Consider the following 25,744-nt stretch of genomic DNA (forward strand, 5'->3'; position numbering starts at 1 on the left):
CAATTAAGGTAACAAAAATAGGACTGATATGACAAATACCTGAGGTTTCACAAGAATCAGTCTTGTTTGTTTAAGATACTTGTATCAGACAACTTTATTAATTTACACAAGGAAATTCAATTACTTTTAATTAATTGGCTGATACATTTTTCACACCCTTTGCTCAACTTAATAAAGAAAACATGCAGGTAAATCTTTTAAAAATAAAACCTTTAAAAAATCTTTACTTGAAGCCTGACAACAGCCCCAGTTATGAAATTTGAAGGCAATTAGTAATTTCAAAGCAAACTTAGCTGCCAAGAACTGGAACAGCTTTTGACGAAAAACAGACTTTTATTTTGGAATCAGCAGCTAACGCAGAATGCGACGCAGGAAGTTCCGCATTACGACTGCGGATGAAGATAACAGGCAAGTGGCTAAGGCTAATGTTGGCTAACTAATTAGCAGGATAGGTGAGTGTTTTTTGCTCAAACTTTGCCTCTCTGTTTAGTTGACCTGTGCAGATGTTTTGGGTGCTGCGTCGATGCCAAACGATGAACACCGGCGTGTTGTCATTGTGTTCCCAGGTTGTTTGGGCCTTGTCAGTCGGCAGCAGGCGAGCACCGAACATTAGCTGCTCTCCTCTCGTTTGTTTACGTTAGCTCTGCGGCTCGTCGTTTTTCCAAGTAATCTCACAAAATGAAAATACGAGGTTCTCAACTTTTGCGACGACACAGACAAGCTATTATAAACATTTCAGACTTCACACGAAATGAGCTACATTTGTCTTTAACATGTAATAATCCGTTTGAGCTCTTGTAGCTGGTTAGCCAATGAAACATAGGTGGACATTTTCTGCACTCTGCTTTTAAGCCGTGAGCTACAGCAAGTATACATCTATCAACGGGTATAGCAGATTTAACTAACGCATTTTAATATTTATGTGCTATATCACTAACCATAACAGAAGTCCTAAAGTAGGAGGTAAATAGTGTTTTATTTTCTTTTTTGGATGATTTAATTTCTCTCCTTTTTATGGGGATGTTTCGTTAGTAAACAGAAGGCCGCAGGATACTCTGACTCCTGTTAGGAGTGTTCGGGCCCTGTTTGTTGTCAGTAGTACTATACAAGGACAAACTTTTAATTTAGGGGACACCTTCTATGAATAGATTACTGCTATTTTCATCATCACACATAGAGTTTAAGTATTCAAAAGCATAAACAGCAAATTTGCTACAATGTGTTCTCATTCCTGTTTTCTGTTATCTAAAAGTAGCATCTTAAAGAAACAGCTGATATGCCTGGATACAATCCCCCCACCAACCCCTTCTGTTTACCTCTATTTAATTTGATTTACAAATGACTCGTGTCTGAGTTTTCCAAAACATAACTGATACTAAAAACTGCCAAGATTGCATCCTCAGGAATGCTTGTGTTGCTTGATGGTGTGTTCACTGATTGGAGAAAAGATTGGACATTTAGTTTGTGACCGGCTGATAATAAATCAGGCTAGGTGAAGTTTAAAATTGTCTGATTCTGGTATCCAAAATCCTCTGTTAGAAAAACTTTGTAAACAAGACCAGTTCATGTGTTTAAACACTGAAAATGTAAAAGTCTTTAATGTTCTGTTTATTGTTAGCTTGTAATTACTTTTGACCACTGAACGTCTTTTTCACCAAACAAAAAAATCATTACTAGCATATTTTATTTTAGAAATAATTTGAAATTAAAATGTAACAACATATATGTATTAAAAATGTTTCAATTCTCATTACTATATACATAAAACAATCTAAATGATCTTTTTGATATTTAAAATAAGGGGTTTGAGCAATGATAATAATAATAATGAGAAATGGCAGAAAGGACAAATGAAATGGGAAATGAAAATCAGTACCATCATTTTATATCTAATAATTGATTAATCAGGTAAAAATGAGTCTTGTGCTGAAATAAAATCATCCTCCAGACATTGGATAAATTTTTTGTGGTCCTGTTCCTCTTAATTTCAGGTCTTTGCCATCGTGTGTGTTCCAGCCTCAACCATGGAGCAGTGTGCATGTGTGGAGCGGGAGCTGGAGAAAGTGCTCCACCGCTTCGTAATGTACGGCCACCAGTCTGAGGAGAGGCTAGATGAACTTCTACGCAGTGTCTGTGAGATACGTGCACAACTAGTTGCTTTTGGTGAGGAAAACACTGGTACAAATGGGGTTAAAACTGTAACTTTGGAAGATGTATGAGTTCCGGCATTTTATAATTTTAACAGAAAATCCAAATCTGCTTCATCTTTATTCACTGTGTATGGGGTATACTTGGATTCTGATCTCATTGCTTTTTCTGTCCAGCAGGAGTACAAGATGCAGACCTATCAGTCCTATCCCAGAATATGGCCCAGTGTTGTAAGAATATTAAAGAAACAGTGCAGATGCTGGCATCTCGACATAAAGACATTCACGGCAGCGTGTCAAAAGTTGGCAAAGCCATCGACAGGGTAAGAAGAGAAAATGTTATTTTGTAAGAATAAAAGTTTTTACATGCGTTTACTTCACTTTTTCAATACGCCTCTGTAGAATTTTGATGCAGAGATCAGTGCTGTGGTGGCAGAGACAGTGTGGGATACTCCAGAAAGACAGAAATACCTTAGTGAGTCCATTGTGGAACACTTGTACCGACAAGGGATGCTCAGTGTGGCAGAGGATCTTTGTCAGGTAAGTGAAAATCAGCAAAGTTTTGTCTGTATCGTGCCTTGAAGGTCTTTGAGACGTTTCCTTTGGCAATTGTCCAAATGTAACTCAATTTACACAAAGTTCTATGTATAAAATTTAGAGAAAACATAATATTCCCATCTGCTAATTGTCACTGGTAATTTATCTTCTTATTTTGTTAAAAATTGGTTGCGATATTGTTGAAAAAAAAAAAAATACTTGGAATTTTTTTTAATTAAAAAAGGAGCCTGGTATGGCACTGTTGTGTCGCATTGTGTTATTTTGAGCTTGGATTCTCCATTTCCAGGTCAGGTCACACGTGAAAATAGATCAAGAAATGTTGCAGTGAGCTGCCTCCAAATCTAGAGACAGTGATGTTGGTAATAGTGCTACTGTAGCTGTTGATCCAGGTCTATAAAATTATATATAAATCACAGATAAAATTCTAATGTTTTGTTGAAAACTTGTCCTGTTGAAAACAGGAGGAGTTTTAACCAGTACTGTGGTTTGTACTGACTTATTGTGCAACTAAATATTACTGACATCTAGTGGTTGATTGGAGAAAGATGCTGTCTAGGTAAAATCTTACAGCATATTGCATTTACATTATTTGGCTAATTTACTTTTCATTGAGTAAAAAACAAAACAAAACTCTTTAATATTTTTAATGTTTTTTCCCTTTATCTGTGATCATATTTTCTGCCAAAATCTGGTGTATTTTTGTTTTGCCTTTTTATGTTTGTTTTATTTTCTTAAGTGTTCAGGCTGTCCTGGTCATTTCACACCTTTTTCATTTTGCTCTTTGTTAGTTTTGGTTATTGAAAATGAAATCTTTACCTACTGGTAAAGGGCTGGGCTGTTTTGAACCAGCCATGTGTTAGTTTGTACCCACCAAAAAGGTGCTTTGTAACTACTTTTACAACAAATTATTTGTAGTAATTTCCTAAAATTTGCTCATAATAAATGGTAAGAGTCTGGTTTTGTTATTTAAATAAATATTGCATGTTGTGTTATTTGGCTTTACCATATATAAGAAGAATTGACTGTCCTGAACATTGATCAGGATCACAAACAAGGACAGTGTGATATCAAGTCTCAAGAAAAAAAAAATCATTTTAGAGTTTTATGAACATTTATCTCCATGATTCATCAAAATACTTAACCAAATGAAAAGCACTGATAGGCCTTAAATTAGCAAAGGAATGTTTGCAAGAAGTTTCTTGCTTATTTTTAAAATAAAAACAAAAAGTTGCTCCTCCAGCAAAAACACCTGCTTGTAAAATGGTATTGCAACCTCTGCATCATTTCATTTGCATCATTTATTAAATACAATAAGTTAATTGTATTTAACAAGTTAAATACAATTAACTTATTAATTACTTATTTGTAACTACTTCTACAACCAATTATATTTCTTTGTAGTAATGTCCTAAAATTAGCTCATAATGAACGGTAAGAGTCATACTTAACAAACTTAACTTACTTACTTAACAAATAAGTTAATTGTATTTAGGGAACTATTTTCTGCTGTATTTGCTTGCAGCTTTGTCTACATTGCTCCAATTTTGGATAAAAAAACCCATAATCGGTGGGATAAAAAAAATAAATTACAAATAACGTGTTCCTGTGAATTAATAGAGCATAGATGAAACGAAGTACACATTTGTGTTTTTTCAGGAGTCCGGTGTAGTTATTGACATGAGTATGAAGCAGCCTTTCCTGGAACTAAACAGGATCCTTGAAGCTCTGAGGATGCAGGACCTCAGGCCGGCATTAGAGTATGGAAACCACTCAGACATCACAGTGATTCACTGCTGCGTACCTTACTTAACTGCGGTGGCCTTGCTCTTGTGTGTATTTCTTTTAGGTGGGCCGTCTCAAATCGCCAGCGTCTTCTTGAACTGAACAGCAGTTTAGAGTTCAAGTTGCACCGTTTGTACTTCATAAGTTTGCTCAGTGGAGGAATAGGCAACCAGATGGATGCCCTGCAGTACGCCAGGCACTTCCAGCCATTCGCATCCCACCACCAGAGAGGTCAGCAGCTGGAAGAGATTATGCAAGATGAGCTTTTGCCAGATGTTGATTTACCTTTTATGTAAACAGCTGAAAGTAGCTTTGAAAAACATAATTTAAACTTTGGTAGCTATTTTTTTAATGCTCAGTAGGATTAAGGTTGCATTTTGGAATAAATGTTTTTATAAAACCTCCATTCAATTGCAGATATTCAGATCTTGATGGGCAGCCTGGTCTATCTACGTCATGGCATTGAAAACTCCCCATATCGCAGCCTGTTGGAGACAAATCAGTGGGCTGAGATCTGTAACATCTTTACCAGGGATGCCTGTGCTCTACTGGGGCTCTCTGTAGAGTCTCCACTAAGTGTTAGGTGAGTAGAAAATGGGTTGCTTAAAACACATAAACTTACTTTTTTCCTTTTTACTACTTAAGAGCAGTACTAAAAAGGTAATGCAACGATGAGTTTTGGGGTTAATCTTTTGTTTTTGCTCTAATTCCATTGAGAGTGACATTAAAAGCAGGTAGTGTTTTATAACTATAACTATAGTCCGATTAAAAATGTATTTCTGAGACATTGCCAATATTTTTCATTTTAGTTTTGCGTCAGGATGCATGGCCTTACCGGTGCTGATGAACATCAAACAGGTCATCGAACAGAGACAATGCAGCGGAGTGTGGACGCACAAAGATGAGCTCCCTGTAAGTCACATTTTATCTTGATTCATCACCATGTCCTCATCCAGTGTGGGCTTTCAGTTATTTCCTTTTCTCTCTGCACATGAAGATTGAAATTGACCTGGGCAAGAAGTGCTGGTACCACTCTGTGTTCGCCTGCCCCATTCTTCGGCAGCAGACCTCAGAGAGCAATCCCCCCATGAAGCTCATCTGTGGCCATGTCATCTCCAGAGATGCACTCAACAAACTCACCAATGCTGGGAAGTGAGTCGAAATGAAGAGTTTAACCACTTCGGCTTGTTCTACGTTTTCTCGCTTTGCGGCGTCAGTCTTTAATGTGTTTAATTTCATGGGATAGACCAAAACAACGTAATGCGTAAATAGAAGAAATATGTTTAGTAGTTCTTTATTAAAAGAACAGAAAAGTCTTGCATGAATTGAAATTCTGCTGTCCTCAATCAGAACTTTGCAGAACAACTCTTTGCTTCAATTACAGCTTCAAGTATTTCTCTTTACCAGCTTTACATGCTAACAAATGTCTTTTTCAAATAGCTGAAGCTCATTCAGATTGTATTTAGGTCTGGAAATTGGCTGAATTTTTCTAACGTATAGAAGTGATTTGACCAAAATCATTCCATAGTGGTTGCATGTTTAATGTTGACCTGCTGGAAGGTGAGTTTTTGCCACCGTTTCAAGACTTTGGGTTTTGTTCCTCTGATCTCCTTTTAACACAAGCTTTCCTTTTACCATTCTTCCATAAAGTCCACATTTTTCTGAGTTTATCCTTTCTAACCTTTAGAGTTCTGCAGCCCCTTCAACAGCTAAGATGGGCCTCATGGAGGCTTTGCTGATTTGTATGTTCTGCTTTCTCACTCAGTCAGTTTAGATGGACGACTCTGTCCAGAGTTTCCATTTTCAGATGATTTGTTGAACGATCCTTTGGTGGATGTTCAAAGCTTTAGAAATTGTTTTATCGCATAATCCTGCTTTAAACCTTTTAACCTTGACCTTTTTGCTGTGTTCTTTGGGATGCTGTTTGTTCATTAATATTCCCAACAAACATCTATTCTCTTCACAAAACAGCTGCTTTTATACTGAGATTAAATTACACACAAGTTGACCATATTTACTTTTTAAATTGACCTGAGAATTGCTATAACTTTTATCTTTCTACCTCACAATTAAGCACTACTTGGCATAGTGCGCTAGTTGGCGTGTAGCGTACAATGTCATTAGTATACAGTGAATTCAGAGTTTGCAGTGAGTCAAAATGTCTGAAAGTTCATTAGGATGTGAAATATTTCTGCAGCGCATTCTGACTTGCTTGAAAATCTGAAGTTGATCACCGAGCGTTAATTAAACATGCTGCTGTTCTCCCCCGCAGGTTGAAATGCCCTTACTGCCCCATGGAGCAGAACCCGTCACATGCCAAGCAGATCTACTTTTGATACCATACACTCTCCTCGTCAAGGATGAAGTTACCTGGAGCTCTCTGAATGTCCAGGACCCTTTGCTCTGGCCCCTGTCCTCTATCCCTGGCCTCTTGGCCTGTTTATTGTAAAAGCATTAAGGTTTTATCCCAGTGCTCCTCCGGACGGCCTCGGCAGTCCTGTAACCCACCTCGGACCCTCCAACTTTGCATAGCATTCAAGTCCTGCACGGTTGGTTGAACGAAAGCTTGTAGTAGAGTGAAGAGTCGATCAGGTTGTCTTCGTGAAGAAGCGCCTCCGAAAAGATCATAGAAATTCATTTACAAATGCCTGCAGAGTAATAGGCTTATCATATGTATTACTTTCTATTGTTTAGTTTTTTTTTGTTGTTGCTTTTTTGACTTTTGGGCTGAACGAGTTGTTTTTTTTTCTTTTTATTTGAAAGCAGAGGGATAATTATAAATGGGTTTAGTGTTTGAAGTAAATGGAGTAGGTAGGCAGAGTCTGCTTTCAGGACGGTGATAAGCTTGTATTACTTTTGAGATAACCCACAGAGTAGCAAACTCCACTGAATGCTGATAACATCCTGGTTAAGGGGGAGTAAACGTGTGGCGATCTCCCTTTAATTGAACTCTTGATTGTGGCTCCTCCATGTTGTACTAAAAGCCTGAAAGCCACTGCTGGTTGATGAGTAAAACGATAAATTCCTCAGCGGTTGGAACAGCTTTCTTTCTTTCTTTCTTTCTTTCTTTCTCTTGTTCTGCTTTTGTTTCCTTCTGTGACTGACTGCACCAGCAAGATTTTCCTCATTCTAGAAGCCATTTGTCTTGTTCTGTGTGTGTATTTAACAAAAGTGACAAAAAGCAAACAAAAATATACAGTGTACTACTGTGAAATGTGTTCTGTTCCTATTTTCCTTCACCACCACCTGATATATAGTCGTTACCTTGCACAGCAACACACTTAATCAGCACTATTGCGTAACTAAGATAATAGTGACTCAAAAGCCTACTCCACTCGTGCCATCGCTTCAGTCTGTGTATACTAAGCTAGCACGCCATGTGATTTGGAGATGTAAATTGGTGTGATGGTAGCCTTATAGTATGACTTGCAGTGACTGTGGGCTTGTGAAGTTTTACTTGTGGTGGGTGGGTAAGTCTTCTGGTCATTGTGGCAGTTGTTTCATATATAAATATATATACTCAAGAATGCCTCTGTTTGAGTCAGGAAAGTTACAGTAAGATCTTCACAGTTCCTCAGGGTTCATGTTAGTAACTCATACCACACTTTACATTTAGTATTTTTTAAAAAAAGTGCATTTATATAAGGAGTCATATGTTACATTCTACACAGTTGAAGCTAATGGTTGGCTGTGGGAGTTCCTGGGGTTTGTACACGCCGTGTTTCATGCGTCAGGTTGAACTTGGAGGAGGTGTGAAGGCAGCTGGATGTACAGCACAGTTTGTGCAGAGCTGACGCAGGTTCCCGGCGTCCTCCCGGACATGTATGGTGATGTCACCTCACGTTCCCGTGAGGCAAGTTTCTTCAGCAAACTAATGCACCAGCATCGCTTCTACCCCAAACCCCCCACACCGATGGCGCACTGTTAATCTCCGTTTCAAAACCGACTTTATATTCTGTTTTTATTTTATTCCCTCACTTGGTTGACAATCATTCACCACTTCTCTCAGTCTCCCTCCGGATAGAATGCGAGCGTGTTGTATACTCCTTATCCTCTAATTTTTGCTAAATGTTTTGCATTTCCTGCTTTTGTGTGTTATGCAACTTTTACTGTACATATTTATCCGCTAACATGTTTCATATATTTGCATCTGATATTCAAAAATAAAAAAAACCCCAATATACTCTAGTCAGTTTTGTAGGACTGCTTCTACAGTGAAATACAATAAGCATTCATTTTCTTTCATCGCCGCTCGGTGGCGCTGGTGCTGCATTTTCACATCTTGCTGAGAAACTGTCTTGAAATTTGAGAATTTTTGGACCGTCTACTGGTGCAGAACTACTTTTTGCTGATGAGAAATATCCCTCCAGATTTGACCATCATTTTAGTTTTTGGATAAACAGCAGTGACGGAATCCAGCACTGCAACCCTCCCACAGAGTGGAAAACATGTGAGATAAGAGTCTTTTCTCATCCCACTTCAGTAAATCACTCAGCCTCTCTGGAGCTGTGCAGTTATAATAATCCCCAGTTTATATAATGCTTTAAATGCCGGGCTAAGGGCCATGTGAGTCAGCGGAGCTCGTATCTGTTCAGATTACGACCCTGCATAAAACAAACCTGCATTACCAACTCGCCCATGCTCTCTTATACTATTTTTATGTGCCCTCACTTATTTCTCTTTTCATCCACATCGCATTTGGATTAGGAATAAAGTCTTAAACCGTTGTTTCTCTCATGATTTCTGTGTTATTAGGCTCTTCATTTCCGTTTCAGCTGACCTTCCACCTCTGCGCTCTTTCTACCAAAAGATGCTACGCGAGAAGAAATTATCCAGGATTTGGCGTCTAAATATTGAACTAACCCAAAATACCAAAGATACTCTAAAGAATTTAAGGCCCTTGATTTTAAGTACTTTAACCAGAATTAATGCAAAACAAAGATTTGTTTATTCTGTACAGTTTTAATTCCAGTAATTTGACAAGTCACAGTATATTCAAAGATTAACAGAGAGCTGGTTTGTGAATATTTATAGTTAAGACAGAATAGAACTTTTTTTTACGTCAGTCATGCATTTGGGAGTATTAATTTAGCCTTTATTTACAGCTAGTGGCTCCTTTTTACTGCAATCAAACAATATGGAAGTTGACAGATTTCACAGTTTTAAGACAACAGTCTCTTTGGAGTACAACCACAGAAGGTGAATTGAACTGAAAGTGCAGGTATGTACAAAATTTGTGTATCTCACCTGAAAGGAGACTTAACGAGGGAAATATGTTCAAGAGATGTGCACCAGACAGATATTTGTTCTTTTTTCCTGCACCAAAACCAGAAAAGCAACATTTTTACATGAATTCAGCCGAAAGACTAGTGCAGTGTTGTTCCTGCAAACATTAATCAGGGCCAGAATCATAAGTGGAGATGCGCCCATGAGAGTTAAGTGTCCAATTTCCGTTCCCTGGGTTTTGTAAACCTTTGACCGCTACTAAAGATTCGACTGTTCCAGTTTATGTGAAGAGCCACAACTGAATTGGCGTTTAAAATATTTCTTCCGTACTTTAGCGACCCTAAATTATACCATCAGATAAAATCCTCCTGGGTTTTTAGTACTTTAATCTGTCCGTTTCCACGGCTTTACCGTCTTTAATCCGGACTTCCACTTTATCAGTTTGTTGTGTTTATAAATACTAAACAATAAAACCCAGTCGAATGCATTAGAACCCATTGAAGGATTCATGTAAGTTATTCTGTTTTTCGAAAGTTTAGATTTTCAACCCCATATTTGGAAAACCTACAGAAAAGTTTCTTGTAGTCGGAGCTTTCTTACCAACTCTGACCTCAAAATCCAACATGGTTGCCTTGCATATAAACCTATTGATTATCCATAGTAACAACATGCTTATTAACCCATGCCAACTTTCTCGCACACATTGCACACTTAGACTTTTGTAATGGGACTTCTGGAAGTTTTCTCCACTGTGCCAAGGCCGAGATCAATGTGCTTGAAAAAACAAGAAAACATTTTGTATAGGTGCCAACCAGCTCTCCATCACTGTCGTGTAATTCATTCATGCATTTGTTGCTTGCAAATAAGTAGGCTGGGGATTTCTTGAGTTCATCTAAATAAAGCCACAGTTTAAAAACCCTAGAGAACGCACACACGCCTACTTCCTTATGAGATTTTTATAAAGGCAGCCAAGTTTTCTAAAGCAACATATTCAGCCTTCATAGTATCTGGTGAAGATGGCTTATGGTCAACTTTCTCCTTCGTGAGTTGAACAAAATGTTCCCATGGATGGTGGGAATGACCTAACGTGGCAGACGGGCTCCTTTTCCTTTCTGAAAAAAGTTGGGTATAAAGCAACTACAGCTGCAGAGGTAGGAGCAGCAAAAATGCTCCTTTGTTAAACAACTTTGAACCTAAAAGTAGCTAACTATAAACCTTCTTCACTCAGTAACAATAGATATAGTCTCCAACCAGTCAGTGAAGCTGATTCCAGTCAACAGCTAGTTGCTTGTTGGATCTGTAGGGACCTCACTAATTGAATGCTTTGGTTATCGTCGCCAATAAGATCATTTTAAACAAGTCTTAGGTAGTGCTTTTCCTGTGATTTTGCGGTTTGGAGTTATTCTGCTGAGGACAAACGTGGCACAGACAAGCGTCGGCGAGAACACGTCCAGAAGGATGTAATCGGTCCCGGTCTTTTTACACGAAAAGGGCAATAATACAATCAAGGTGCAGAAGCAGTGCGGGGGTCAGATGGGAATCTATGAAGCTTTTTTTTTGTACCACAAAAATACTAAAAACACATGAGAAATTGTATAATGGCTACCCATTTCAAGATTGTCAGTCAAAGGTTTCACATTGACATGTTTCTTTTTATTCTGACTGAGCTACTGTTTTTGTTTTAAAAATGTTTTCATTCCCAAATTTCACAATTTACAAACTTCATTTAGGTAAATCAACACATAATTTGTACCTTTTTTTAAAAAAAGTGGCTTCTATGAGGGTCAAAGGTTTAGCACAGTTTATTATAATTTTTTGTCAACCTCTTTTTTTTTTTTTTAGGTCTACTACTTCTGACTTTATATTTGATTTGATTACTTGGTACCACAACTAAATCCAGCAGCACATCCTTTTCAGAGATTTAGTCAATTGTGTAGGATTTTGATATGCTAAATATTTTTTTTTATAATCTCCAAGTTTGTATATTTTGTGTCTCGTTTCTTTTTTTCCCCAGGCAGACTTGCTCTTGCGTAGGTCCATGCTTTCGGAGAAAACAGTTTGCATTGCAAACAAGTGTGTCACATTCAAATTTCAGACGATTCAATCCTGTCTATCCACGGCAGGCTCGAGGAAGTTGTATCTTCTTGTTTTCCTGCTGCTCTGTCAGCTGTCGGCTCCTTCGCCTCCTTCTCAGTTGTCCCATCTCTGCTCCCTCCTTCTCCTCCTCCTCCGCCTCCCCTTCCTTCCCGCGCCCCACCCGCCCTCAGCTGCTGCAGCTCCCTCTCCAGGGCTTCGTTGCGGTGATACATCTCCAAGTAACTGGCCTGCAGCTCCTTCTGGTAGCGGATGACCTTGTCTTTCTCCGTCTGCCACGTGTTCCTCTCCTCCTCGAAGGCCGTGGCCTGGGCCTCGCTCTGACGCCGCTCCAGCAGCAGCTCCGCTCGCAGACGCTCTTCTGTGGGACCCCCAGAGCCGCCTGCGAAAGGAAAAGTTCAAGTGGATTCAGCTGGAGTCCCCCAAAAAAACCAAAAAAACACATGAATGGAAGATTACGAAAGACACCAGCTTCTGGTAAATGCTCACAGCTCTGTACTCCTGCCCTGGTTACACAGCTATAACCTGATTTTGGATCTACAATTGGAAACACGAAGCCATTATTGAGCGACAGATACCTGTTGCTCCTGCTGATGGACTCTCTTCGGCTCCTTTTTTGCTTTCTCCGGTGGAGGAACACTTGCCACGCCGCGTCCCCTGCAGGATGATGTTCAGAGCGTCTATCTGGGCCTCCCTGTTGCGCAGCTCCGTCCGGGTTTCCCTCAGCTGCGTCTTCAGCTTGAAAATCTCGCTCAGCTTCTGGGTCACTTCTGCCTGGGAGTCCCTCACCTGCTGCTTCAGCAACGAGATCTCCCCTGACTTCTGACAAACCTGAGAAAGACAACAATATGACGAATAAGATCATTGTTGTCTGGGATTTTGACATTTTTTTTTTTTCTAGAAAAAAGAAAGATTCAGAATTGCACTGTAAAACCACACAATCTTACCAAGTATTTTTGGCCTTGTTTCTGGTGCAAATATTTTAGTACACTTGAAGAAAGACAAAACGAACTTACAAGTAACTTTTCAGCAAAATATAGGAGCTTTTTTTCAAAGTCAATAACTCCTTAATATTGATGAAAATGTACCAGTTGTAACTTAAATAGTGGAACAAGACATTTTAGCTTATGATATGCGAAAAATGTCATGTTCCACTGGCAGATTATTTTACTTTTTCATCAAAATTAAGGTATTACTGATTTAAAACAAGCTTGCTGAAAAGTTAGTTTTGTCTTATTTCAAGATTAAAAAGATATTTCACCTAGAAACTAGTTCAAAAATACCTTTTGTGGTATATATTGCATTCCAGTGCAAAGTATTGAATGATGATTTTCAAAAGTTTCTTCACCACAAAAAGAATCTGAAAAGTGTGGCATGCACCATACCACCCTAGACATATTTTTTTCCCCACAGTGAAACAGGGTGGTGAAAGCGTCGCTCCTTACGCCTGAACTCTTCTTACCTCCCACCGTGTCTCCTCTAGAGTCGGACTGGTCGGCTTCGGCACGGCCGTGACGTCCCGGACCGCGTCCCGCTTCAGGCCGTCGAGCTCCTCCTGCAGGCGATTCTTCTCCTGCTGGGCCCTAAACAGCTCCAACTGCATGCTGCGCTGGGAGCGCTGGGCGTGCTGCGAGACCTGACGCAGCTTAGCGGCGTACAGGCGCTTCAGCTCCTCCACCTCCTTCTCCCACAGACGCTGCTTCCCTTCAAACACCTGCAGGTGGCGAGCAGATGGGGTCAGCACAGACAAAAAGATAAATAAATAAATGAAGTGACGTTCAGATCGAAAATGAGATTCACCTGAGCGATGGCGCCCTCGCTCTCGTCCAGGTTCCTCCTCATCTGTTTTAGTTCATGTTCTTTTTCCACCAGGCGCTCCTCCAGATCCCGCACCTGGAAGACAGAGCAGCACGAATAACGTAGGGAGGCTGGCAAGAGTAAATACATTTCTTATTTTGTCATGTTACAACAACAAACTTCTGTCTGTTGGAAAAAAGGAATCTATGATAAATATGACATTTTCACACATTTTTTTGTGTGAACTACGTCAGATTGTCAGAGTAGATAGACATCATCTATGAATATTAATTTTCAGGTCTTCATACAGATTCTGGATTTATTTATTCTAAGACATGAACAAGCTTCGATTGTACAGTCGCTCCGGGCGGACGGGGAAGCTGTCCCACGCAGCCTCTCAGAGGTTTTCTTTCAGGACTTGCTCTATATTTGACCTCTCCCATCTGAAGAAAAGCTTCCCCACAAACCCAGGCAGCCATCACCACGTTTCAGGGTACAGATGCTTTTCCACCAGATGTGTTTTGCACGACGGAGAATTTAAACATGACCTATTTTTCTTTTAACAATGGCTTTTTTTTGCCACTTTTCCAGAAAGGACAGGTTTGTGGAGTTACTAATAGTTACCACATGATGCCTCTTGGCTGCGTATGTGATTAATCCTCTCATTCATTAGTCATGTCACGACTGCAGTTGTGCCGTACTTTTTCTATTTTCCAACGACGGATTGAACAGTTCTGCTAAAGACGTGCAAAGCTTGTTTTATAACCAAACATAGCACTGAACACGACTTTCTCTCTGACCCGTCTGCTGAGCTGTCTGTTCTCTAATGTTAGCTAATTCACCTCAGAGATCTTCACCAAACAGCTGTGGTTGAACTGAGATTAAACTATGCTGCTTCAGAAACTCCAGGAATTGTTTTATTTTGGAGGTATCAGATTAAAGGGGGGTAAATACCTGAGCATGCCACACTTTTCAGGCTTGTATTTATAAAAAAGAATCTGAAAAAATCATTTCCCTTTCACTTCACAATCTATAAAATAAATTACAGCAGCTCAGGAGGTAGGGGTTCACTGTGTAACTGGGGCAGGTGTGGCTACAATGTAGCTAACTACCAACAGTGTGTGAATGGGTGAATGACTGAATGTAGTGTAAAGTGCTTTAGAGTCCTCTGACTTGATAAAGCACTACAGGCCATTTGTCTTAAAAGTTGGTGGCTTTATCATGAAGCAAAAGTTTCAAATCATATTGGGCTCATATTCCCTTACCACGTCCTCCACCGAGAGGGACAGCGTCCATTCATAAGGAGGCGGAGCCTCGCTGCCATAGGGGGTCAGGCGGTTTAGGGTAGCCATGCTTCGGCATGCTACCTCCCCCATAGCCACGCCCCCTGACCCGGCGGCCTTCAGGCCCTGAGAGGTTCGATCTAAGGAGCCGATGGTGTTGATGTGGCCCATGGAAGCGCTGGGGAAAGCAGAGGAAACCACACAAGCTATTAAAATCTCGTTACTTTTCACGATCCACACAGTCAGAAAAACAAGGAAAAATCACAGCTGTGGAACTCAAAGTTCAGCGGAGAAGACATTGATGTAGCAGCCGACCTGATGTGAGACAGATGTGGACGGAACGGAGGGCGGTACGGCGGCAGACTGCTCATGGAGTTATGACCTGAGTCTGACAGGTTGTCATCCTCGTGACTCATCACTTGCACCGAGGAGATGGCCTGCAAAGTCAGAATTATGCCGTTATTCAGCTTATGTGGAGCATGATTGCAGCCTTTGACAGAAATGCTTGAACATAAAAAGGTGCTTTTTATTTTCATGTGTTTAGATCCACATGCCTGGATCTAAAGAGTGACTAATTTGGCAACTTTCTAGCTAACGACAGAAGATGCTAAGCTAATAAAGCCGGATCAGGCTACCTTGTTACCACATGATGTCGGTCCTCCATGACGGGAGGGTGAGGAAGATGAAGAGGAGGTGGAGACTGTTTTGGAGATGTGGCCGTATGCTCTGTGCAGTCCATTGGAAAGGCCGTGATCCACATCCTCCGACTTGGAGGAGGGGTAGAGGTTTTGCATGGAGCTGAAGTTTTTAGGTGTGACGGGTTTGAATGCAGAAGACCTGAACCGAACCTAAGAAAAAATGGCAAACATAGTACAAAGAGGCGTAAGCGGTCCCTCGCAGCAATAATAGCTGGGTTACGCAACATAAATCACAATGTTCTGATGAAATCAATGCTACTACACCCTCTGTGTTTTCAGCATTGATCAATTTAGACGTTTAAAAAAAAAAGAGAAGAGAGATTTGATCACCGCAATAAATTCAGAAGTGACGGATTTTTCAATCAGTGCTGCTGAGGCGGATCACATCTGCGACTGATTTATGCTCCTAAAAGGATTCAAGGGTGTTGCGTCATACTGCAGGAAATATATGAAAGTGTTACTAATCAATTTACCAAAACCCCACGGAGCCTTTTCACTGGCTGTAAATCATTTGTACAAAGAGTACTTTTAGTAAAATTGATAACTTGTTTTACTAATCTAATAACACATACGTTTTCCAGAAAACAGTTCAGTACCGTACTAAAGAAATTTCATGTCTTGAATATGTTTACATGTTGTCACACTGCAATCATAAACTTCAGTGTGGTTTATTGTTATTTTGTGTGATAGATAAAGTTAAAGAAAAATTTAACTTTTTAAATTTTTTTTTACAAATGAAAATTTATAATGCATATGTTCAGTCCCCCTTAATCAAATACCTCCAAATCCAATTCTGGGGATAACATGGCCTAGTTAAAGTCTGGATCTAGATCTAACTGTGCACGATGTAAAAACTCGTCTTCACTAATAGTCATAACCAGTGTGATTGAGCTTCATATGTTTTGCAAAAAGGAATGGGCAAATATTTCACACATATTCCAAAAGATTTGTCCGCAAAACACTGGTTCTGAAAAAGTATAATAATTAAAAAGAATTATTATGCAAAAAAAACCCCTGACCAACATATCCTACTTTGAGTTGATACCGAAGTCTTTGCTGTGGTAATTCTACAAAACGTGGAATTAGGTTTTACAGGTTTTGCTGTAATGCTAGACACCATGATGTAACACGACTGATGCTCATGTAAAGACATTCTTTTTTTTTTTTAAATATACAGCCTCAATTCTCGTATATTCACCTTTTCGTACTTGCCCCCGCTTGGCAGTGAGTTTTTAGTCAGGTCTATTTCAGTGCCATCTTTACTGTAGACTTTGGCGAAGACGTCATCCTCCACCAGGCCTCTGATGACGTCCCTCTTGCCGTCGCCGCTCGGCCCTGCTTTGGGCTCTTTCCTGTTGGGAAGTGCAGGAAGTCAGAAGACATCTCAATGTAACATCCCGCACAGGTATCTGCTGCTCTGTAGCAGAACCCACCTGGTGATGTTGAGGTAGTTCAGTAGCTCTCTCTGGGTCAGGCCTTTCTTCAGCAGGCCGTTGGTTTGTCTGGGTCTCACCTGAGGCACCGCGCGGTTGCCTTTAGTCGGAGACACATCTGGCTTCTCCACCAGACTTCCTACGCTTCCCATGCCGCAGAGTGAGGAGAGGGGAGAGGAGGGGAAAGGGCTGCGGAAGTTTTGGGTGGGACCACGCGTCACGGGAAGAGTTTGGACCGAGGTTGCCATTGATTACGAGAGGCTGAGGGGAGGTAAAGAGATCTGCGAAAGAAGATAAAAACAGGTCGATCACAAGAATAGGTGGGACTGGCAAAGGTGAACAATTAGACCTTGATGATGTCTTGGTTCAAAGATAGCATCATGAACCTCCTGCTGAGGCATGCTTGGCTTCTTTGGAGACAAATTATATGCCTTGTGTTTGATGATTCAGAACATTACAGAGCTACAGTAGAAGAATATAATCAGTAAAGGAGAGACAAACAGAAATCTGTTTGGGAAAGAGCATCTCAGACAAAACTATGAACCTGTTATTAGATTCTAAAATGTTCTCAGCCAGAGATTGAAATCGCTCAATTTCTACCTTCGACTTAGTTTGATCAGCAGATCAAATACTTAGAATTCAGGAAATTTCCAATTCATGTCAATGCATAAAATTAAGAACAATCTGCATTTCCAGTTTATGAACACACAACTAATGGAATCGGTCAAAATCTGAAATAGCAAGACATGACCTTAAAGACATGATCTTATAGTCCAATATGGCTGCCACATATTATTTGCACTTACTTTACGAAATCAATCTAGCAGACAGTACTGTGCAAAATCTATTTGTGATCATGTTTAATGTCCAAATTCAGAGAAATATTTCTTGGCTTGCTAATCACTAAGCTCAACAATTAGCTCACTGTTTTTCTTTGTCTTGCAACATGAAAACAGTTGGATTAGTTTCTACTAAAGGTGACAAATCTCTACAGTCATTTTTTCCTCTTTCCAAACTGTTGCTCACCTTTGCTTTTGTATAGGCATTTGTCAAACCAGCACACGAGCCCTTAGCATGAGACTGCAGATCCCTGATAAGGACCCAGCAGCCTACAACAACAATGGCACTTTTTCAGTGTTTCTTTTTGGGGCCTGTATGTTTTGCACTGCTACCATTGAACTTTAGCAATGGACAAAAAAGATTCAAATACAAGAGATTTAAAGAAAATGTTAAGAAAAATGGGAGTTACAACTTTCTGTGGAGAATAATTAGCAATGTTCAAGATGTGGCGTTCTTTCTTTGCATGCTTCTCCAGTTTAACTTCCTTTTAATGTCCCATTAAAAGGACATTAATGTCCGGCTGCATGAAGCAACACACCTGACGTTGTGCACTGCCAGTCAGCAGGCTGAAAGGAGGGTGCTACACTTTCCCTTAAAAAATAAATGTACATTTTTTGGAGATGTTTTTAGCCACATAGCACACAGAGCTTCAGTGTGAAAATCTAAGGAGTGCCAACAATCACACTTATCAAATTATGCTTCTTTATAAGTGGCAAACTTTAAGCTCTGTCTCTGCTAAGAAGCCAAACCAATATGAGCTTGTTGGATGTGTGTTACTCTGTTAAACAACAGTAAATTCAAGGTGCAGTTCTTTTCCATAATTTATTTGAATCTATGTATCACAATACCAATAAACATTTTGCGACATAAATACCTCTAATCTGTATTTTACAACATTTGTAGCTCTAGCGATGATTGTAAATGGTAGCAAACATGATAAATGTGCAAGTTCGTAAAGCAGTGGAGGTACTTTAAAGCAACCTGAAAGGTTATGACACGCAATAACAATGAAACAAACATTATTCCTTCCTTCTCTGCTGAAATAAACTCCTCTGCTTACCCCACTGATAGTATGTGTGGACGTCTGTCCCCAGAGGACAAAGGTGAGCTGACATACGTTTCCTCAGCTGTGTTTGTCTCTGCAGTCAGCTCTCTCACAGCACAACAACATCAACTCAGTAGGACCAACCCACACATCCTGACCGCCATGCAAATGCCATGACGGAAGAACAATAAATGCAAATATCTCCTTTACACAGACACAGGATATCAAACAAGGCTGAGGTAGCTGCAGTGCTTGACAAGCCTTTCTTTACCTGACACAAATCAAAAGAGCACAGGATCATGTGAGGTAGCGGCGCTGCAGGGTCATGTTGTTGTTGTTGTTGTTTTTCATGACAAATCTGTTACGTAACTCGGATCCAACTGGGTTACTACAACTCATTTTTTTCCCCCCAAAGGACATAAACCTCACATTTTAATCAAGTTCTGAAGCACAGTTTCCTAAAGTCTCCGGGAAAAAAACAAAACAAAAATCACAGATAAACCATTCAGTGTGTCTCAAGACGTCGCGCTCAGCATCAGAAAAGCTCCAGCTGAGTGTTAACATTTTGTAAGCGAACAGTGAGCAATTTTTGCTGAATTTTTATGAAACTAAACCAGCTGCCAAGCGATTCAAACACCCACCTGAAAGCCCTAAGAGCCTCTTCACCCCCCACACACCAGGCATTGTTTCCTCCCGTCACCCCTCTGATTCCTCTCACTTTCTGATCACCCACACATCCCCTCCTTCCCTTCTTTTCAGTCAACCTCATTAAGGTGCGCTATTGATTTTATCCTTTTGACCCTCTCTGTTCCCGTGCATAAACACCGCCAGCAGTCATAAACTACCGGAGACCATAAAACACGCACTGGCATACAGCTCTGTTTCCGACTATAAATATGACTGAGAGGGAAACAAAGGTCTCCGTTCAGATTCAGCCCACTGGTTTGACGCCCAGGGAGCAACCGTGGCGCAAACTGTGCTGTGTCCTTTTCCCTCAGCCTTGGGTTAGTTCCCTAATTCTGGAGGCAAAAGTGTAGAGACACTGTTTTTGGAGGTTGAGGAGAAACCTAGTCTCTTCTTGAGTTTTTATTTTGACTTGTTCAACCACTTTTTCTTTATGCTTGATGTCTGTAACAATATGTTCACCTCATCCTTTGTCCGTGTCGCCAGTGAGTGGCTTCGTCCTAATCCTGCTAAAAAAGTTGTTTTCAGCGCCCAAACAATCTGTATTTTCTGTTTACAGATTTAGACAGTTACAAACTTTCAGAACCAATGGTAGCAATTTTTTTTACCTATGGAGTCAATATCTGTTTCGGAGGCCTTAAAAAGCTGTTTTATGTAAGAAAAATGCACTTTAAATTTCTCACTTTCTTCCAAACATAATTGATAAGCGTATGTTGATTTATTTGTCTTTCGTACGTTCAACATATTTACAATTTGTGGCTGTAAAATTGCTTATTTGGCATTGAATTCAGAAAATAAGTGTGCATTTTACTCTAAAAAATGTAACTTTGGAAAGCAAATACAGCGGAAAAGTTTGGAACAAGAACAGGGGAGAAGGACATGAGGCAAATGTTCAAAAATCGAGCTGTAACTTTGGACTTTGCACCCATGTGTCCTGTGTAGTTGTTTCACACAGCAATAAGCACCATGTGCAGATCCTTTGTTGGAATCGTAATCTAACCAAACATTTTATTTCCTGCATAAAAGATGCAAATAACAATAGAAAATGAAAAGCCCTTCTTATGTTTGGAAACTTGTTAGCAGCAGAAAGTAGATTATGGCCATTACTTTCATCTTGAACCTCTAAAAGACGGTCAAGGATGCTTAGGCAGTTTTCTCTGTGCATCAAAGATCATAAGTGGGCTCATCCCAAGCAAGGAGAGGACCGTCCTGCTGCCCGCCTGGAGGCACTTTGGCTCAGTGAACACAAACTAACCCTAACAACACGCTCGCTTAGCTAAAGCTGGTCCGCTCTTTCGTACATTAAAGCTCCTGTTTTGTATCCACTCTGGTTATCTCCTCTCACTTGCAGCACAATTCACTGTTATTGAGCACCTCACACTGCTGGCCAGGACAGTTATAACAATTATGTAAATGGTTAAAATAGGCAGTGAGAGAGCGAGAGAGAGAGCTGTGCAACTCCAGCCCACTCTATTCAGGACTCTCAGCCAGGCCCAGATCAAAGCAGCCCAAGCTGCTCATGTTTATATTCATGAGGTCCCATTTCCTCCCCAATATGAAACTTTCCACTGAAGCATCCGGCTACTAATAAGCCAGTAAAATAAAGACCAAACCTCATAATCAATGATAATGTTTATAATAGGATATTATACGACACTAAGGGAGAACAAGTGCCCTTTTTTTTTTTTTTGGAGAAGCTGATTTATCAAATCCTTTTGTGTCCAAGTAAGACGTGTTAAAAGTAAGTGTGGTCAGATCTTGCTGAGTGTGCACGAATCAATGCGGTTGATTTCACGTAAATAAATAATGAGCGTGAACAGCCTAATGGCCATCGGTCAAGGTCGGGCGTGGTATTCTTAGTCTCATTTATTTACTAAGTTTGTTCGTCGTGCAGAACGCACCCAAGAAGCCAATCGATGCTCGACGGGAAGCTGAGCTCGGAGCCGAGGTGGATTGAGGCGAAGCTATATTCGCTTTGGGTACGGACAGAGCGGCGATCCATTTAGGCCGTGACCACAAATCCTGTGGGACTGAAGAAATCTCGCATCCCGCTTGTTTTTCCGTAATTGCCTTCAAGTTTACGGGCCCAGAGTAAACCCGGAGACGGAGCAAGATTTACAGCCGCGGACCAGACCAGACGAGGGGCCCCCCCGAGATGCAACACACCTCCTTAAATCTCTCACACACTCATGCACACGTGCACAGATCAAAGCAATGCCGGCCTTGAACAGCTACGGTCTAATTGAAAAGTGTTGTGTGTGTGTGTGTGTGTGTTTATTCATTCTTCTTATAGAGCTCTGCTGAGCTGGTTTGGAAGTGAGAGGAGCTCTTCGAACCGTGCACTTTTCCTTCCATCTGCTGAAAAATATGTTTCAAACTAAGAAGTTTTGTTGAATACTGAACAGACGTCAGCGACGGCAACTCCTCTCCAAAGCTGCAAAATCACCAATTAACTTAAGCGTGTAAGAAGAACAAAGCCCTCACGCTGAGGGCTTCGAGGACCGTCTCTTTATATATTGTAACCAGGCCTCTCATAGTGAAAGAAAACCTTTCAGTGAAACACTTCAGTGTGAAGAGGGAACATAAAAACCCTCGTGGACAACCGGTTCAGTACCGGGACTGAGACAGAGGGATGGACGTATAAACAAAATTCCAGAGATGCCTGATGGCAGTACAAGCTGCGGCTCGTCGGTTTGTAATGCTCGAAATACTCCCAGTCCCACGGAGGAGCTGGTCACTCAGCACCATCCTGGTGAAAAGAGTATTTACAGTTAGCAGCATCTGATCCTGCGCCCCACTGCCTCGGCACTGCCTCCCTCTGTTCTCCGAGCGCGCGATCAAAGTTTGTTTACGACTAGGATACATCGCGAGCTACATCTAATGCTCCCACACAGCAGCGCTCGATGTTGCATTACATAAACTCGATGAAAAGCCCGGCCGGTTCACTGGGTTTTCACAGCGGGTGGTTGTGGAAAACACCAGTTACCAAATTTCAAACTGGCAAAATAACAGAAATGTACCAAATGTGACGGGATCGCCACCACGCATTTTGCTAATGCAAATGCTAAACTCATAAAGAGATGATAGGCTAATATTGACGGCAGCCAGCAAGGAAAGCTTACTCTTCATCTTGTTTTCACCATTTTCAGATTATTCATGAAGAGCAGATTAAGCTGGGACTAATTAATTATATAAAATGAGCATTTAAAGTAACAGAACTCCATGGCATGATGCTGCCACCACCATGCTTGACAGTTCTCGTGTTTTAAAGTCTCACTGTGACTCCGCCAATTGCACTTATTTTACATATTGGCATTGGACATATTTCTTTAAATATGTATGAGCCCACCTTATTGGATGATCGGTCAATATTAATATGGCACGTCGAAACTGTCATAAACCTAAAAGTCATCATAACCTTCACGTCAGATGAAAACTAGTGACATGAGCCCATTATTAATACACGAGGAAAATGTTTTTAACTATTGATTGATACTGGTGTTAGGTTTTTGCTTTCCAACTCAAAGAATGGCGAAACATGCTGTAAAGAAATACAGTCAAAGGATTTCCAAAGGAAAACCAACATGTTAGGGAGTCAGCCGGTACACGTTTCTATAAAATGAAAGCAAGTAAAACTTTCCTTTGATGTGACTGAGCCTTAAGCGCCTGAGCAGGTTAAGCTGCGCCAGAGGCCATATCAAGACGAATCTTCACTACATTTAAGTTAAAGAAGAACTCCGCTGCGTTACTATACATGTCAGGATGTAAGGAGTGGAAGTGTCTGTGGCTGCAGGGCATGGCAGCCCCAGACAAGAGCTGTTTGTAATTGTTAGCAGGTTATTTATTATGGAAAGGAGGGGATCAGGCAGACTTTGTTTCTCTTAGCAAATCCTGAGGCCACAGAAGAGAAACATGTTGAAATCGGGGTCATTAAGTGCTGCTTCTCCTGACATTTATCACCGTGTATCAGTGAAGCGAGGCTGGATTCAAGTTAAACTTAAAGTAATTTGTCAAAGATTTTCTGTAAATTCTTGCCGACTGAGAGCAGACAGAACGTTCTGCGTTCCCTGAAAGGTCAACTTGAGAGGACAAGGCGCGCTCCAGTGTGACGTGGGTCATAATTCAGTGGCGGCTGGACACGATGGCGATACGGCTGAGGGGGCAGTGTTCAGCCTCACACTGTTTCTATTGATGACGACTGCTCCAGACTTTATGGAGGTTGAAGGTTATATTTAGCCAGAGCTGCAGATACAGGGTGCCTTTGAGTAGACAGACAAAGCAGAGACTTCACTCTGGAAGATCTGACAATACTATGCAATTATAGCCACTTATTGCTCATTACCACCAGACTGTACGTTACGTTTCCGTGTTACAGGAATAAGGCTGAATCTCAGTTTACCAGAAAACAAGTCGTGGTCCGATTTTTCATGAGCAACAGTGTAAATGTCTGAATTTATTCAGCATTTTTCAAAGACAAGAACATTTTAAACAGCCTGTTAAAGAGACATGGAAATTGGTCCAAAAGTCTGCTTTGTACCTCAGTTAAAAAAAAAAGTGAGTACAATAAAACAAATAAAATGAAAAATAAATGCCGTTAGCGTAACAATCAAGTCAAAAAAAGTGTAAGTATATTTTAAAATAACAACTGAATAAGCACTCTGCAGGTTTTGCATCAAACAAGTTGAAATCTTCTTATCAGCAAACCTAATTATTACCTGAGAGCAATCTTTCTGCATCAATTAAAGATTGTCATTCATTTCAAAACTCAGTTTAATGGCATTGAAGTCAATATAGCCAAAATTTGAAAATGTAAAAAAGTGTCTGCATTGTAGCCCTGTTAGAAAGCGAGTAGAAAGATAAACTTTCATTAAAATAATCAGGATAAAAAGCCAAGGTAATCAGCCACCAGCTGGATTATTCTTGATAATCAAAATAAAACGTTTTGGTGTTGTCTGAACTTATGAGTAAAATATATTGAAGAAATTAGAAAGCCAAACAAATATAACCCCTGGGGAACAGTGAAGTTCCTCACTATTGAGAGAAAGTGATGATTTTTAAAATTTACAAAAGGGAATATGTCAGATTTCTTTTTCTTTACTTGTGTTATGAATGCTGCCAGAGAAATGATCAAACTTGCTCTGCCTTACTTTTATAGATTTCATAGATATCACATTGCCTTACTCTTTAAACCAGCTGTCAAGCTTTCCAATGTCGTAGAGCAGCTGAGGTGGGTTTCCTCATCAGGGAAGTTGGAACTGTATATTTAGGCTTTTACAGCCGTGTTGACTGGACAGTATTGTATTTCTGCCCAGCATTCAATTACTGGTTCTGATTAGAGTAGCCAGAGGTTATCTGGAGCGGCTGGTTTCACTGCAGCTTCATGAAACCTCATTGATCTGGATCTGACTGATGTTACATAAGACAGCACCCGGGGGAGAGCGCATTCACAGGGCCTCCTCTTTAACCTAAATCGATCACCAGGGTTTGTCTGGACATGTTCTTTTTAAATCATTAAAAACAATTCTGCTACATTGCCCTTTTAGAAATAAATCTGTGAAAACACAATATTTTATTTAGAAACCTCAAATTTGTCAAGCGCGACAGCTTAGTGGAACAATCCCAAACTTTGTATAGATTAATGCCGGTGCTGATCCCTCTGTCAGGACGCGAGTTCAGCGAGCGGGTTCGTTCGTGTGCATGTGTGAGATAAAAAGAGATTAGTACAAGCATATGGATATGGGCCCGACCTCTATGTTGTTTTCAGTGAAATCCCTTTGCCCTCTAGTCATTTCGTACACACGCACGGATACCAAGGTGAAAAATCTACCTTTGTGATGTAAAATTCTGGGTTTTTGTTGTCTTGTGTAAGTCAAGGGTGATTTATTTAAGAAATAGCCTCAAATAGTTACTCATAATATGTTGATGATTACTAATATTGATCAGAAGTAAACATACATTCTAATGACATCTTCTTAGATGTCATTTCCTTGCTTTACCCCATTAAATACATGCAAATCTTTCAACATTCAAATGAGTCCCACCTTTCCCACCGCAGCTCAGCCAGGATGAAGCTGCAGGCCTACAAGCAGTTCTGTTCAAACATTGCGTTGCTACACTATGCATTGCACAATGGCAGGAGGTATGATGTCGGGATTAG

General features: G+C 40.4%; 2 protein-coding genes across 9 annotated transcripts in view; one reads left to right on the forward strand and one right to left on the reverse strand.

The window, feature by feature from the left end:
- Window positions 1–342: 342 nt before the first annotated feature.
- On the forward strand, window positions 343–9,214 carry rmnd5b (required for meiotic nuclear division 5 homolog B). Of its 3 annotated transcripts, none has more exons than XM_032554746.1 (10): window positions 343–452; window positions 1,992–2,163; window positions 2,325–2,470; window positions 2,550–2,687; window positions 4,362–4,462; window positions 4,552–4,718; window positions 4,905–5,070; window positions 5,297–5,399; window positions 5,485–5,639; window positions 6,760–9,214. In XM_032554746.1, exons 2-10 carry the CDS (start codon window positions 2,025–2,027, stop codon window positions 6,821–6,823), a joined length of 1,179 nt encoding a protein of 392 aa, XP_032410637.1. In that variant the 5' UTR covers window positions 343–452; window positions 1,992–2,024; the 3' UTR covers window positions 6,824–9,214. The 3 variants fall into 3 exon arrangements, with proteins under 3 accessions (XP_032410637.1, XP_032410639.1, XP_032410638.1); XM_032554748.1 differs by having other exon boundaries at window positions 2,328–2,470; XM_032554747.1 differs by having other exon boundaries at window positions 371–452; window positions 2,017–2,163.
- Window positions 9,215–9,429: 215 nt separating this feature from the next.
- n4bp3 (NEDD4 binding protein 3) overlaps window positions 9,430–25,744 on the reverse strand; it is a 30,008-nt gene continuing 13,693 nt past the window's right edge. For 3 of the 6 annotated variants that reach the window (XM_032554742.1, XM_032554740.1, XM_032554741.1), the window contains 9 exons: window positions 17,019–17,299; window positions 16,784–16,937; window positions 15,523–15,735; window positions 15,203–15,324; window positions 14,870–15,065; window positions 13,608–13,700; window positions 13,270–13,521; window positions 12,386–12,638; window positions 11,798–12,189 (listed from right to left, as the gene is read on the reverse strand). In XM_032554742.1, coding sequence (XP_032410633.1) covers window positions 11,798–12,189; window positions 12,386–12,638; window positions 13,270–13,521; window positions 13,608–13,700; window positions 14,870–15,065; window positions 15,203–15,324; window positions 15,523–15,735; window positions 16,784–16,937; window positions 17,019–17,266 — 1,923 coding nt within the window. In that variant the 5' untranslated portion in view covers window positions 17,267–17,299. The other 3 variants (XM_032554743.1, XM_032554744.1, XM_032554745.1) reach the window with 3 other exon arrangements.

The sequence above is a fragment of the Xiphophorus hellerii genome, chromosome 23 (genome assembly GCF_003331165.1).
Source record: "Xiphophorus hellerii strain 12219 chromosome 23, Xiphophorus_hellerii-4.1, whole genome shotgun sequence".
Lineage (NCBI taxonomy): Eukaryota > Metazoa > Chordata > Actinopteri > Cyprinodontiformes > Poeciliidae > Xiphophorus > Xiphophorus hellerii.

Bases quoted from the DNA above. Each gene is read 5' to 3' on its own strand.
- rmnd5b (XM_032554746.1), top strand. From the start codon at position 2,025: ATGGAGCAGTGTGCATGTGTGGAGCGGGAGCTGGAGAAAGTGCTCCAC. The intron at 4,463-4,551 runs GTATGGAAACCA...TATTTCTTTTAG, and splicing joins GACCTCAGGCCGGCATTAGA to GTGGGCCGTCTCAAATCGCC. The intron at 5,071-5,296 runs GTGAGTAGAAAA...TTTTCATTTTAG, and splicing joins GAGTCTCCACTAAGTGTTAG to TTTTGCGTCAGGATGCATGG.